This window comes from Bos indicus, chromosome 8 (genome assembly GCF_029378745.1).
Source record: "Bos indicus isolate NIAB-ARS_2022 breed Sahiwal x Tharparkar chromosome 8, NIAB-ARS_B.indTharparkar_mat_pri_1.0, whole genome shotgun sequence".
NCBI lineage: Eukaryota > Metazoa > Chordata > Mammalia > Artiodactyla > Bovidae > Bos > Bos indicus.
Genome location: NC_091767.1, coordinates 81,798,584 through 81,812,826, shown reverse-complemented (window position 1 = coordinate 81,812,826; position 14,243 = coordinate 81,798,584). Strand labels below are relative to the sequence as shown.

Here is a 14,243-nt window from a genome sequence, read left to right as displayed (position 1 = left end):
ATTGTTTTGTTACAGCTTAAAGGAAAGATATCAGTATTGACTGCATGCAATGTGTTGATGTTGTTTGGATTGTAATATAAACAATCCAAATATAAAGGGAATTTTTTAAGAAATCTGAACATAGAAGGGTGTTAGATATTATTAGTGGCTTTATTGGGTATGAAAGAGGTGTAGTTAAGTTTCTTTTTTTAAAAGTCTTTTAAAAAAAGATATAAATAAAGGTATTTTGAGTAAAGTGATATGGTATCTGTGCTTTGCTTTAAAAATGGAAAATCTCGATAACTGTTTGAACTGGTTAAAGGGTAAATAGGGTACATTTGGCTGTTTTCTCTACCATTTTTTTGTATACTAAAACATACTTATTGAACAGTTATCAAAAAAAAGAGAAGAATAAACATCATAAACAGAATTTCGCTTGTGCCCCATAATTTGTGTTTTAAGTGAGATCATTATAAATTACTCTCCTTATTGAGTGAAAGTATATGGTTTATGTCGGATCAAAAGTGCATAAACTTGTTTTATCTGTATAGTGTATTTCCCAGTTGTTAGTTGTATCTGTTAGACCCATGTAACTCTTCCAGTTCTGAGGAGGCAAACCTTAGTCTCATTAAAACCATGCAGAAGAGAAGGGAAGTTCTTCAGAGCAAAAGTGAGGTGCATATGTAGTTATCCCTCTATATCTGCAAGGTGTTTATTCCAGGACCTTCACAGATGCCAAAATCCACAAATGCTTAATTCCCTTATATAAAGTGGCATAATACTTGTATATAACCTATACACATTCTTCCATATACTTTAAATCATTTCTAGATTTCTTAAAATACAATGTAAATGCTATATAAATAGTTGTAAATATAAGATAAAAGTTATGTATATAGTAGTGGGCATGGTAAATTCAAGTTTTGTTTTTTGGAAACTTCTGGAATTAAAAATTTTTTCTATCCATATAGATGCAGAACCTGCAGATAAGGAGGGCTGACTATACATTAAAAGAACAGGATAGGGTGTTGGGGGGCAGAAACAACAGATATATCCACTGTCTCATGTTGGTTACTCAGGACATTTGAACCTATTGCTTTCCATACACAGAATTTTTAAAACAGTTTCCACTAACATAATTTAGCTCTCTCTTCCTTCCGAAAAGGGAGATAATTCAAAGTAATGCCTGGTTAATGCATTTAGCTTCAAGTCCAAGAGTTCTGGATAATGTCAGTTCCTCTTCCCATCTTTGTTATTTTCTGTAAATTATAGATTTTTAGCAAATCTATCCACTTATAATATACTTTATATATGCAGTAGTAGAAGGGGAAATAAAAGAGAAGGGAATTTGAGAAATAAAAGAGAAAAATAAAATAAAAAATAAATATATTTTTATATATTTATTTATTTTATATATTTATATATGTATATATATAAATAAAAAAAAATAAAAATAAAAAAGAAATAAAAGAGAAAGAAAGTTATATGACATAGCAAGCAAGACATATACAGATAGCATCCAGAAACCTCATTCATGCATTTTGACCAAGCAGGCGTAATTTGCACATGATGACAGAGTGCTGCTGGGCACACCCAGCTTTGTGGCTTGGAGATCAGTCCAGTCACTGAGGGCTGTTATAAGCTTTTTCCAGAATCCAGATCTTCCACACAGGTTTTCAAGAACATAAGGTGTCGTAGCTGACCAGAGCTGGGTCATAGCTGAGTGGCAGAGCAGTTCAGTATGGACAGATAAGCTGTGCAGTGATTGTTGCTCTGGGCTCTACCCATATGTTCTCTTTCTCTGGCAAATGGATAAGCCAATGAGTGGTCTGAAACCCATGTAGTACATGTTACCTTCAGAATCCCAGAGGTATCAGCCAAGCATTTTGCCTCTTAGTGGGTGTGAGGTAGGTATAGCAGTTATCATTCACCTTATTTTTGTTTGTTTATTATTTTGAGTCAGTAACTAGTACACATGGCATTAAATTGAAAAAGTGCAAAAAAGTATACAGTAAAATTACAGAAAAGATTTCCTTTCCTGCACTTACCTTCCAGCTACCTCGGCCTCCACAATGGAGGCAACCTCTGGTACTGGATTCTTGTGTATCTTCATTTTAAAGGACACATTGTCATCTGACACAGATCGTTGGATTATAAGAAACTTCTGGAGTGGCAGACCCTGTATGTTCATGTAATTTGTATCCCACCATATGGAATACAGACAAAGCACCTGTATCTTCATACTCTCCAGGTTCTGTCAGCCTGGTATCTTCACTGTGGTAGACTAGTGTAATGTGCTGTATCTGGAGTTGATATCTCTGAGGCAGGTAAAAGGCAACTGCTTTCTCATATCCTCAGTTTATCCCCATGGAGAAATGGAGATAACCCGTTCATAACTGAATTCTAGGTGCCAAGGGTATTAATTTGCCCCAGTCAGGACTCACATCCAAAAGTGCACCTTGAGTTGGAGTGACCACTCGATTATGACAGTGTGATATTGCTGACTAAGACCCATTGGCCCCTCATCTGGGAAGTGGGGTTCTCTCTTGAGTTGGAGTAACCACCCGATTATGACAGTGTAATATCACTGACTAAGACCCATTGCCCCTCATCTGGGAAGTGGGGTTCTCTGCAAATCATCAGATGTTTGACTGTTTTGATAGTCCAGTGCTTTCACTTAGCCATTCCTACTAGAATATCTTAATGATTCAGGGCCCTTGTGTGAAGGTGATGCCTCATTGATCTGTATTACCCTCTTCCATGGACTTCTGGTTTCCAGTTCCATAATAGGAACAGGAGTTTTGCTGCCATTTTACCTGACTTGGCCTAGGAGCCGTTCTAAATTCCCCTCCTTTCTGCAAAGATGTGTTGTCTGCAGCCCACTATCTGGTATCAGTTTGTATCAGATATTATATAACATCAGAGATATCAGTTTGTGTTCTTGTGTTAAAAATCACAGAAACCAACAGTCGTTAATTTAAGCAAAACTATTATTATTGGAAGGCTCCTGGGTAACTGGCCGAATCAAAGAGAACACTGCAAACTCATAGTTTGTTAAGGACATGCATAGAGATCTAGATCAAGAGACTCTTTGGATGGCTTAATTCCACCCTTATCACAAGCTGCTGAAGATTCAGATTCCCAGCAGAGAGTCTGCTTTGTTAAATTTGAATCATCCTCTCACTCCTTGGCTTGATGACATAGGTACCATAAAATGATTAAAGGATCTGCCAAGACTTGGGGAATGTAAGAGAGATACTTTCCTAAAGGAAGAGTAAGATGTTGTAACTAAAAATGGAGGAGGAATGGTAAACAGACAAAACCAACAGATGTCCTTTCCAGAATGTTCAGATTAGGTCAGCATTTCTCAGTTGGGGCATCACTGGCCTTTGGGGGAAGACCATTTTCCTTTTTGAGCTGTTGTTCCAATGCATTGCAGCATGTTCCGTGTCCTTGACTCTGGGATACGAAATGTCAGGACCACCCTTACTGTTCCCATCACAGCCAGAGCACCACCCATTTCACAATCACTACCATCAGGCTGCTCCCACTGCCACCCTCCCCAGATAGGCTGTGAAATAGAGCATCCAGGACCACTACACTGCATGATCTCTAACGCATTTTGTTATAACATTTAGCTTAGAACTATACTTTGGAAAATATTCCCTCATTCAACAGTTATTATTGGCCATGCTAATGCTAAGTCACTTCAGTCGTGTCCGACTCTGTGCTACCCCATAGACGGCAGCCCACCAGGCTCCCCCATCCCTGGGATTCTCCAGGCAAGAACACTGGAGTGGGTTGCCACTTCCTTCTCCAATGCATGAAAGTGAAAAGTAAAAGTTAAGTCACTCAGTCGTGCCCGACTCTTAGCGACCCCATGGACTGCAGCCTACCAGGCTCCTCTGTCCATGGGAGTTTCCAGGCAAGAGTACTGGAGTGGGGTGCCATTGCCTTCTCCGATAATTGGCCATGCATGGGCTAAATTCAAGGATGACAGAGGATGTATTTACCAGTAGAGGAGATAGTAAGTGAGTGAACAAATAAATGCCCAGAGTAATTAACTGATTTGCCAAGAGCTGTGGAGGAATCAGCAGAAAGACCTGGAAGCAGGGTTTCATATGTTGGTAAATAGATGCAAGGCCTTGACTGGACTGGTCAGCTGGCTAGAGGCAACATAGGAGGTGGGTGGGTATGCTGGAGCTCTGTTTATCAAGGTCTTATTAGAGACTCTGGTAAGGAGCTGGGATAATTTATGCAAGGAGTTGAGATTTCTTTCCAAGGAACGTATTGAAGAGATTTTTAGGCAAGAGTGGGTCTGATTTACATTTGGGAAAGTTGTTTTTGTTGACAGTGTAGAAAATGAATTGGAGAGGAACAGGTGGGACCAGATAGAAGACTCTAGGGAAGAAACAGACAGGAATGGGGTGGGATAGCAGCAGTGGAAATGGAAAGAAATGAATGAGGTCAAATGAAAGCATGAATATTTATTTTAGGAATAGAATGAACAGGTATTGGTGATGGCTTGGATGAAGATAATAGGAGAGAATAATCAGATGTCTGGATTTTTGACTATTGGGTGCCATTTGATAGTATGCATATATTCTCTATTATTAAGCTTTTTAAGAAACTTTATGGTACTTTTCAAAACTAAATTTTTAGTTCTATTTTAAAATTTTCATCTTCCTGGTCTAGATTTTTTTCTTTTGCACTGTAGCCAAATTCTACGACCTTCTTATTTTTTTCTTACTTTCTTGTTTAGTAATGAAAACCTCCTTTGTTGATGTTTTTGGCATTTAATTGGGAGCATTTTATCTGTTAATTATTGCTTTTGAAGATTTAAACTCACTCACCCCTTGCAGAGTAGTCTTTTGAAATTAGATAGCTGACTATCATCCCTGCCCCAGGAAAGTAGGAGTCTGTAAAAGCCTGCACCTGCTGAAGGTAGCCTTCCATTCTCTCCCCTGTATGCTTCCTAGGGCTGTGGGTGGCGAGGAGCTGGGGTGGTGGGGAGGCACCTGGAGTTTATTTACCCGACTCTGCCTGAGGCATATGTTCTCTGTGTATGTAACTCTACGATTCTTTTTAACATGTTCTTCAGATGTGTAGTCAGGTTTATGGGTTTTTATTTTCTGTCACTTAGGACAGATATACCTTCCCAATAATTAGAGTTTATCTTACTTTACCAAAATATGATTTCTTCTTGTGAATGGAGATGAAGCATACACAGCAGTCTTTAAATAAATTAAGCAGATTGTTCAAATCCGTGCATGTGGAATGAATTATTTTACTTTTTTCTAAGAATTGAGAAACCAGGAAGAAAATTCATTAGACAGTAATGCCCAGAGATTTTTTTTTTTTACACCTAAATGAGAAGCCAGAAATGCATATAAAACATAAGAACTTCAAAAACATTTCTTAGACACAGACTATTATGAAACTTCCATGGATGTTTTTGATTTCCCATTACATTAAAATACTCAAATGAACTTCATATTTAGAACATTTAAAAATAGCTCAATCTTAAATAGAAGATATAAAGTATTATCAGCTTTGCTTTTTGTACATAATTAGTGATGTGCCTGTGGAGGTATAATGACTTTTAGTGTAATGATATTACTCATGATAGAAAGTTCAGATGGTAAAAATTGGAGATACAGCTGGGTGACACATTTTAAAATAACTCAAAGATGACTTCACAGAAGGCATGCTGTTTTGATCCCTTGTAATCCTCCTTGTAACCCACTGTCAAAACTCATCAGTGGTTGTGAAGACACTGAGAAAAGATTCTTTCTTAATGTTTTATTTCCCCCTCTTTCTTACAGATTTGACATATGTTTACTGTTTTCTTCAGTGTGTAGCCAACCACCGTGAAGGCACAATACTTCGTCCCTTTTTCTGAGATGGCTGAAGACTCAGCAGGCCTTCCTTCTAATTATCAGTTTTGGATGCAGAAACTTTCTGTCTGGACCCAGGCCTCCACTTTGGAAACCCAGCGAGACATCTGCCTTCACCTGCCACAGTTCCAGGAGTTCCTGAGGCGGATGTATGAAACCTTGAAAGAGATGGTGAGTAGTGGATCAAAATGAAGTAATAGTGTTATTCTGTGACATCAGGAACTCTTCACCAGACTTCATTAAGCCTGAATGCAGTCAGGGACTTGTGGTATTGACCTCACATACTGAAGGATTAGACAGACAAATTACCTATAAGTAATGGAGACAGGAAGTGGTTTGCTAGTGTCTGATTTATTATGACTCCAGTCTTTTCCTTCTTGAAGAGTTATATTGTCACATGAGACTTCCTGACCAATCAAGTTGTTTTTAAATAAACAAGACTTTGACACTTGTTGTCAGGTCATAATTGGGGTTCTTTTAAAGGTCTTTGTATCTCTCAAATATTGAAGAGTTTGAAGAAATGCTTACTCTTTTCTCAACTCTGTTCTAAAATGGGCTCAACTAAGAGATGATAAAATTTAAGATCTCTTCTTTCAGGTATTTTAAGTGGACTTTTCTTGTGACTACTAAGATTATGAGTGTCTTCACTATTGTTATGTAAGTTATTGTGTTCAAAATTTGATGTATTTTTGTTTTGACATAAAATTTCTTAGTTTTATTGCAATAGGTAGTTTTGTGAATTAGTGCATTTTCATATTATGAAAACATTATACTTATTTTCTAATTTCAAAATGAGAAGCAAAATTACCATTTAATATAGGTATTCTTGTGTTAAAATTTTCTTTCCTTAATCAAAGGAGCAAGTAGGAAATTTGAAGAATAATTCATAGTGATGATGTCAGTTCTCATGTCTCTAGAAAGTAGAAATGTTGCAGTCTGTATGAACAACTAATGCTAACTTTTTTAACAAGACTTTTGTAACTTGACCTTAAAGTGATTCTGGAAAGTCCAGGGCTGACACTAATGCTGAGACATATGTGAGGAATTTATTGCTTCAGCAGTAGGAAATGCGTATCATTTCAGCTTATGTGTACATTATCCCAATTTGGTCTTATTTCATTTTTTAACTTTCTTGAAAGGTAAAGAAGTAGGAAAAGGGGCATGTGTATGTTTGAACCTTAGGCTGTTTTCTATTTGATGGATATTTTTGTGTATGTTAGGTTTTAGGTTGTTGTGGACAAGTGTGAGGTCATTTAGCATATAGTAATCACAATAGTAATGAACAGAGATATATATCTGTATGTTTTGGCTGCTCTTATTTCTTTTTACAAGTTCCAGAGTTCTTGTCCTTCTAAACCTTACTTGAGATAGTGCTACTGGAGCTGACTCAGGAAGTTCTCTTATTATGTTAGAACTAAAAAAAATGAGGGTGAAGATATGGTGTTATGTAGATATTCAGTTCAGTTCAGTTCAGTCGTTCAGTCGTGTCTGACTCTTTGCGACCCCGTGAATCGCAGCAAGCCAGGCCTCCCTGTCCATCACCAGCTCCCGGAGTTCACTCAGACTCACGTCCATCGAGTCAGTGATGCCATCCAGCCATCTCATCCTCTGTTGTCCTCCTTTCCTCCTGCCCCCAATACCTCCCAGCATCAGGGTCTTTTCCAGTGAGTCAACTCTTCGCATGAGGTGGCCAAAAAGTACTGGAGTTTCAGCTTTAGCATCATTCCTTTCAAAGAACACCTAGGACTGATCTCCTTTAGAATGGACTGGTTGGACCTCCTTGCCGTCCATGGGACTCTCAAGAGTCTGCTCCAACACCACGGTTCAAAAGCATCAATTCTTCGGCGCTCAGCTTTCTTCATAGTCCAACTCTCACATCCATATATGACTACTGGAAAAACCATAGCCTTGACCAGATGGACCTTTGTTGGCAAAGTAATGTCTCTGCTTTTGAATATGCTATCTAGGTTGGTCATAACTTTCCTTCCAAGGAGTAAGTGTCTTTTAATTTCATGGCTGCAATCATCATCTGCAGTGATTTTGGAGCCCCCCAAAATAAAGTCTGACTCTGTTTCCACTGTTTCCCCATCTATTTCCCATGAAGTGATGGGACCAGATGCCATGATCTTCGTTTTCTGAATGTTGAGTTTTAAGCCCACTTTTTCACTCTCCTCTTTCACTTTCATCAAGAGGCTTTTTAGTTCCTCTTCACTTTCTGCCATAAGGGTGGTGTCATCTGCATATCTGAGGTTATTGATATTTCTCCCGGCAATCTTAATTCCAGCTTGTGCTTCCTCCAGCCCAGCGTTTCTCATGATGTACTCTGCGTGTTCATCACCCATAATTTTTTTGCTTTTAAGCAGTCTTTGTTATTTTTTAATAAAGTGGCCTTTCTTGACTTAAATATAAATAAAATAAAGTTAATTCTGCAACAAAATTGATTTTTACCTAAACTTGCTATAATTCTTAGTTTTAGTGAGCTGGTTTAAGGATAAAGTATATAGATTTAAAGGTAAATTGTCCAGGCCAGAATACTGGAGTGAGTTCAGTTCAGTTCAGTTCAGTTGCTCAGTCGTGTCCTTCTCTTTGCCACCCCATGGACCACACCATGCCAGGCTTCCCTGTCCCTCACCAACTCCCGAAGTTTACCCAAACTCATGTCCATTGAGTTGGTGATGCCACCCAACCATCTCATCTTCTGTCGTCCCCTTCTCCTCCTGCCTTCAATCTTTCCCAGCATCAGGGTCTTTTCAAATGAGTCAGCTCTTCGCATCAGGTGGCCAAAGTATGGGAGTTTCAGCTTCAACATCAGTCCTTCCAATGAACACTCAGAACTGATCTCCTTTAGGATGGACTGGTTGGATCTCCTTGCAGTCCAAGGGACTCTCAAGAGTCTTCTCCAATACCACAGTTCAAAAGCATCAATTCTTCGGCGCCCAGCTTTCTTTATAGTCCAACTCTCATATCCATACAAGACCACTGGAAAAACCATAGCCTTGACTAGATGGACCTTTGTTGACAAAGTAATGTCTCTGCTTTTTAATATGCTGTCTAGGTTGGTCATAACTTTTCTTCCAAGGAGTAAGCATCTTTTCATTTCATGAGCTGTACCCTTCTCCAGGGAATCTTCCCAATCCAGGGATCGAACCCGGGTCTCTCACATTGCAGGCAGATTCTTTACCAGCTGAGCCACAAGGGAAGCCCAAGAATACTGAAGTGGGTAGCCTATACCTTCTCCAGCAGGTCGTCCCAATCCAGGAATCGAAGTGGGGTCTCTTGCATTGCAGGTGGATTCTTTACCAACTTAGCTCTCAGGGAAGCCCAAAATAAAGTTAATTTTGCAACAAAATTGATTTTCCTAAACTTGCTGTAATTCTTAGTTTTAGTAAGCTGGTTTAAGGATAAAGTATGGTGATTGCTTGTTAAACTTTATTAGAATTATTTACTTAAAGTTCTTCTCTAATCTGTTTTTCACCTATTTTTGTAAAATACACATGAAATAAGAAGCATTCAAGTTCTCTCAACCTATATTGACAGTTCACTATTTTTGAGTTGTGTAGTGTCCTTCTACTGACCAAATATAATTTTCTTTTATAGGATTCAAATGCAATCATTGAAAGATTCCCCACAATTTGCCAGCTGTTGGCAAAATCTTGCTGGAGTCCTTTTATCTTAGCTTACGGTAAGAATCCGAAGCATGTCCTCTAAAAATCCAATCTTTTAATGATAATTTTAATCTTTGCATTGTTTAACAGCATTCAGAGCTTTAAATGATAAGCATTTCTCTTATTTTTCATGAAACAACTTATCAAATGTATTCCTTGTTCTTTTACAAGGATGGGATTCTTTTTTGTTGTCCATATATGTTTGTGTACATGTGTATGGATACACACACACACAGATGTGTAGGAGAATAGAAAGTCTTGAATTAGACAGCAGATGCTCCCGGATGATTCTTGCAGCCTCATTTTTTAATTCAGTGTAAAATGATTATAGTGAAATAATTTCGTTTCACAATTTAATATTAACTCATGTGCTCTTTTCCATGTGTAAAATTCTTTAGTGTCTGAATCCTGCCTTGGCTCTGCCATTATTTAGGGAACACATTTTGGTTTTATCCAAGGTTAGGAGGAATTTGAAGACACTTTGAGGGAGGTGTCCCTTCACTGACCTCCTACCTACCTGTCTAGCCACATTTCCTGTTGCAATATCATGTGCCTTGTAGCTAGGTTAAATTAGTAACAGTGTTTGATGTCTGGGCCTGTGACATGCAGTTCTTTTTGCTTGGAACTTTGTTGTCATCTCAAATCCTCAAAACTTCTTTGAAATAGCTTTGCTAGGACTCAGTTAGGAACCTTCCTTAGTGTATCCACAGTTGCCAGCATCTCCCTTAATTATAACTCTTACTATACTGCTTTATAATTATTGGCTTGCCTGTCTAATGTCCTGGAAGACTGAACGTCGCAGGAAATGTGGTTTTTGTTCTCTTGGTTTTCACAGAGCTTAGCATAGGGTGGAGTAGGCATATCTGAAAGTGTACATAGAGATTTAATGTCTTGATTTGACTATGTTGTTAGCTAATAGAATCTTTACTTTTCATGTTTTTAAAAGTAAAAAACTAATTGCATAATATAATGATGCTGTGTGCTCAGTTGTGTCTGACCCCATGGACTATAGCCTGCCAGCCTCCCCTGTACTTGGAATCTTCCCACTAAAAATACTGAAGTGCGTTGCCATTTCCTCCTCTGGAGGATCTTCCCAACCCAGGGGTTGAACCCACATCTCCTTCATCTATGGGTAAGATATACCCATCTGAATGCAGAGTTCCAAAGAATAGCAAGGACAGATATGAAAGCCTTCTCAGTGATCAGTGCAAAGAAATAGAGGAAAACAATAGAATGGGAAAGACTAGAGATCTCTTCAAGAAAATTAGAGATATCAAGGGAACATTTCATGCAAAGATGGGCTCAATAAAGGACAGGAATGGTATGGACCTAACAGAAGCAAAAGATATTAAGAAGAGGTGGCAAGAATACACAGAAGAACTATACAGAAAGATCTTCATGAGCCAGATAACCACAATGGTGTGATCATTGACCTAGAGCCAGCTATCCTAGAGTGTGAAGTCAAGTAGGCCTTCGGAAGCATTATTACGAACAAAGCTAGTGGAGGTGATGGAATTCCAGTTAAGCTGTTTCCAATCCCAAAAGATGATGCTGTGAAAGTGCTGCACTCAATATGCCAGCAAATTTGGAAAACTCAGCAGTGGCCACAGGACTGGAGAAGCTCAGTTTTCATTCCAATCCCAAAGAAAGAATGCTCAAACTACCACACAATTGCATTCATCTCACATGCTAGCAATTTTGAGAATGCTCAAAATTCTCCAAGCCAGGCTTCAATAGTACATGAACCTTGAACTTCTAGATGTTCAAGCTGGAATTAGAAAAGGCAGAGGAATTAGAGAGCAAATTGCCAACATCTGATGGATCATCAAAAAAGCAAGAGAGTTCCAGAAAAACATCTACTTCTGCTTTATTGACTACGTCAAAGCCTTTGTGTGGATCACAACAAACTGGATAATTCTTCAAGAGATGGGATTACCAGACTGCTTTACCTGCCTCCTGAGAAATCTGTATGCAGGTCAAGAAGCAACAGTTAGAACCAGACATGGAAGAACAGACTGGTTCCAAATTGAGAAAGGAGTATATCAAGGTTGTATATTGTCACCCTGCTTATTTAACTTAGATGCAGAGTTCATCATGCAAAATGCCAGGCTGGATGAAGCACAAGCTGGAATCAAGATTTCCAGAAGTATTAACCTCAGATACACAGATGATGCCACATTTATGGCAGAAAGTGAAGAAGAACTAAAGAGCCTCTTGATGAAAGTGAAAGAGGAGAGTGAAAAAGTTGGCTTAAAACTCAACATTCAAAAAACGAAGATCATGGCACCTGGTCCCATCACTTCATGGCTAATAGATGGAGAAACAGTGGAAACGGAGGCAGGCTTTATTTTTTTGGGCTCCAAAATCACTGCAGATAGCAACTGCAGCCATGAAATGAAAAGAAACTTGCTCCTTGGAAGAAAACTGATGACCAACCTACATAGCATATTAAAAAGCAGAGACATTACTTTGCCAACAAAGGTCCGTCTAGTCAAAGCTGTGGTTTTTCCAGTAGTCATTCATGTATAGATGTGAGAGCTGGACTATAAAAAAAACTAAGTGCCGAAGAATTGATGCTTTTGAACTATGGTGTTGGAGAAGACTCTTGAGAATCCATTGGACTGCAAACAGATCTAACCAGTCTGTCCTAAAGGAAATCAGTCCTGAATATTCATTGGAAGGACTGATGCTGAAACCAAAACTCCAATACTTTGGCCACCTGATGTGAAGAACTGACTCATTTGAAAAGACCCTGATGCTGGGAAAGATTGAAGGCAGGAGGATAAGGGGATGAGAGAGGATGAGATAGTTGGATGCATCACTGACTCAATGGACATGAGTTTGAGCAAGCTCTGGGAGTTGGTGATGGACAGGGAAGTCTGGCGTGCTGCATTCCTTGGGGGCGCAAAGAGTCAGACATGACTGAGCAACTGAAGTGAACAGAACTGGTACGTCTTTTGAATTGGCAGATGGATTCTCTACCACTGAGCTACCTAGGAAGTCCCCATAATGGTAATGGAATCAAAAATAAAACGAATATTCCCCTTTCGTGTTTTAGAGAATTATATAATATCTCTGTCCTCGCCTGTTATAAGTAATTATAAGAAGATTGAACTTGATGGGGAAGGGACAGCATTTGCATTTACTTCCATGAACGTACATGTGTTGGTACAGTATGTATACTCACATTCATTCACTTTGCCACTGTCTTCATCTGTTGTTTTTCTTCTTCACTTACACTCTTCTTGCTTCCCCTTCTCCCTTGGGTTGGCTCTTCCTCCCTTGAGTTGACTCTTAGCTTTTTCAAATTCTTGATCTAAAATGGCAAAGGCATCACTGTATTTGTGTACCAGGGCCATGCCTGTCCTAAATTTATATATTTCAACTCAGCTAGTGTTTCTTAAAAACTTTTGACCAGAAATACATTTTCTGTACACGTGTATATATGTGTAGATACGGTTACACACACACACACACACACATTTCATGAAAATATGCTTACTTTTATTACCTGCAATTCGTATTCACAATACCATTTTAATGGTTTTCATGACCCCAAACTCATTTTACAATCCATCAACGGATCATGACCAAAAGTTTGAAAATCATTGAGCTAGGCCATTGGTGGCAAGAGAAAGGAAAAGAAACTCTTGAATTTCCTCCATTTAAAGGCATAATTCATTGTTAGATACTTCATGAATTGAATAACCACTTTTTAGCAAAAGGAAATAATATGTCCTTTAAGTGTACCTAGTGGTGAGGAACTAAAAGCCTCTTAATGAAGGTGAAAAGGAGAATGAAAAAATTGGTTTAAAACTCAACATTAAGAAAACTAAGATCATGGCATCTGGTCCCACCGCTTCATGGCAAACAGAAGGGGAAAAAGTTGAAACACTGGCTTTATTTTCTTGGGCTCCAAAATCACTGCTGCTGCTGCTGCGTCACTTCAGTCGTGTTCAACTCTGTGTGACCCCTAGACGGCAGCCCACTAGGCTCCCCTGTCTCTGGAATTCTCCAGGCAAGAACACTGGAGTGGGTTGCCATTTCCTTCTCCAATGCATGAAAGTGAAAAGTGAAAGTGAAGTCACTCAGTTGTGTCTGACTCTTAGCGACCCCGTGGACTGCAGCCTACCAGGCTCCTCTGTCCATGGGATTTTCCAAGCAAGAGTACTGGAGTAGGTTGCCATCGCCTTCTCCCCAGAATCACTGCAGATGGTATGAAATTAAAAGACCTTAGAAGAAAAGCTCTGACAAACCTAGACTGCATAGTATAAAGTAGAGACTTCACTTTGCTGACAAAGGTCCATATAGTCAGAGCTATGGTTTTGCTGGTAATCATGTACAAATTTGAGAGTTGGACCATAAAGAAGGCTGAGCAGCAAAGAGTTCATGCTTTTGAACTCTTGTGCTGAAGAATACTCTTGAGAGTCCCTTGGACTGCAAAGCGATCAAACCAGTCAAACGGAAATCAACCCTGAATATTCATTGTAAGGTCTGATGCTGAAACTGAAGCTCCAATACTTTGGCCACCTGACGCGAAAAGCTGAGTTTGGAAAAAGACCCTGATGCTGGGAAAGATTGAGGGCAGGAGGAGAAGGGGACGACAGAGGATGAGATGGTTCGATAGCATCGTGACTCAATGGACATAAATTTGAGGAAGCTCTAGGAGATAGTGAAGGACGACAGAGCCTGGCTTGCTGCT

The 14,243-nt window shown here is 39.1% G+C and overlaps 1 protein-coding gene across 31 annotated transcripts in view; it reads left to right on the top strand.

The window, feature by feature from the left end:
• Nucleotides 1-14,243, top strand: part of FANCC (FA complementation group C) — a 343,736-nt gene that overhangs the window by 118,148 nt on the left and 211,345 nt on the right. For 20 of the 31 annotated variants that reach the window (XM_070794289.1, XM_070794284.1, XM_070794283.1 and 17 more), the window contains 2 exons: nt 5,805-6,047; nt 9,474-9,558. In XM_070794289.1, coding sequence (XP_070650390.1) covers nt 5,883-6,047; nt 9,474-9,558 — 250 coding nt within the window. In that variant the 5' untranslated portion in view covers nt 5,805-5,882. Of the gene's footprint in view, nt 1-5,804; nt 6,048-9,473; nt 9,559-14,243 lie in introns of those variants that run through there. The other 11 variants (XM_070794290.1, XM_070794285.1, XM_070794286.1 and 8 more) reach the window with 3 other exon arrangements.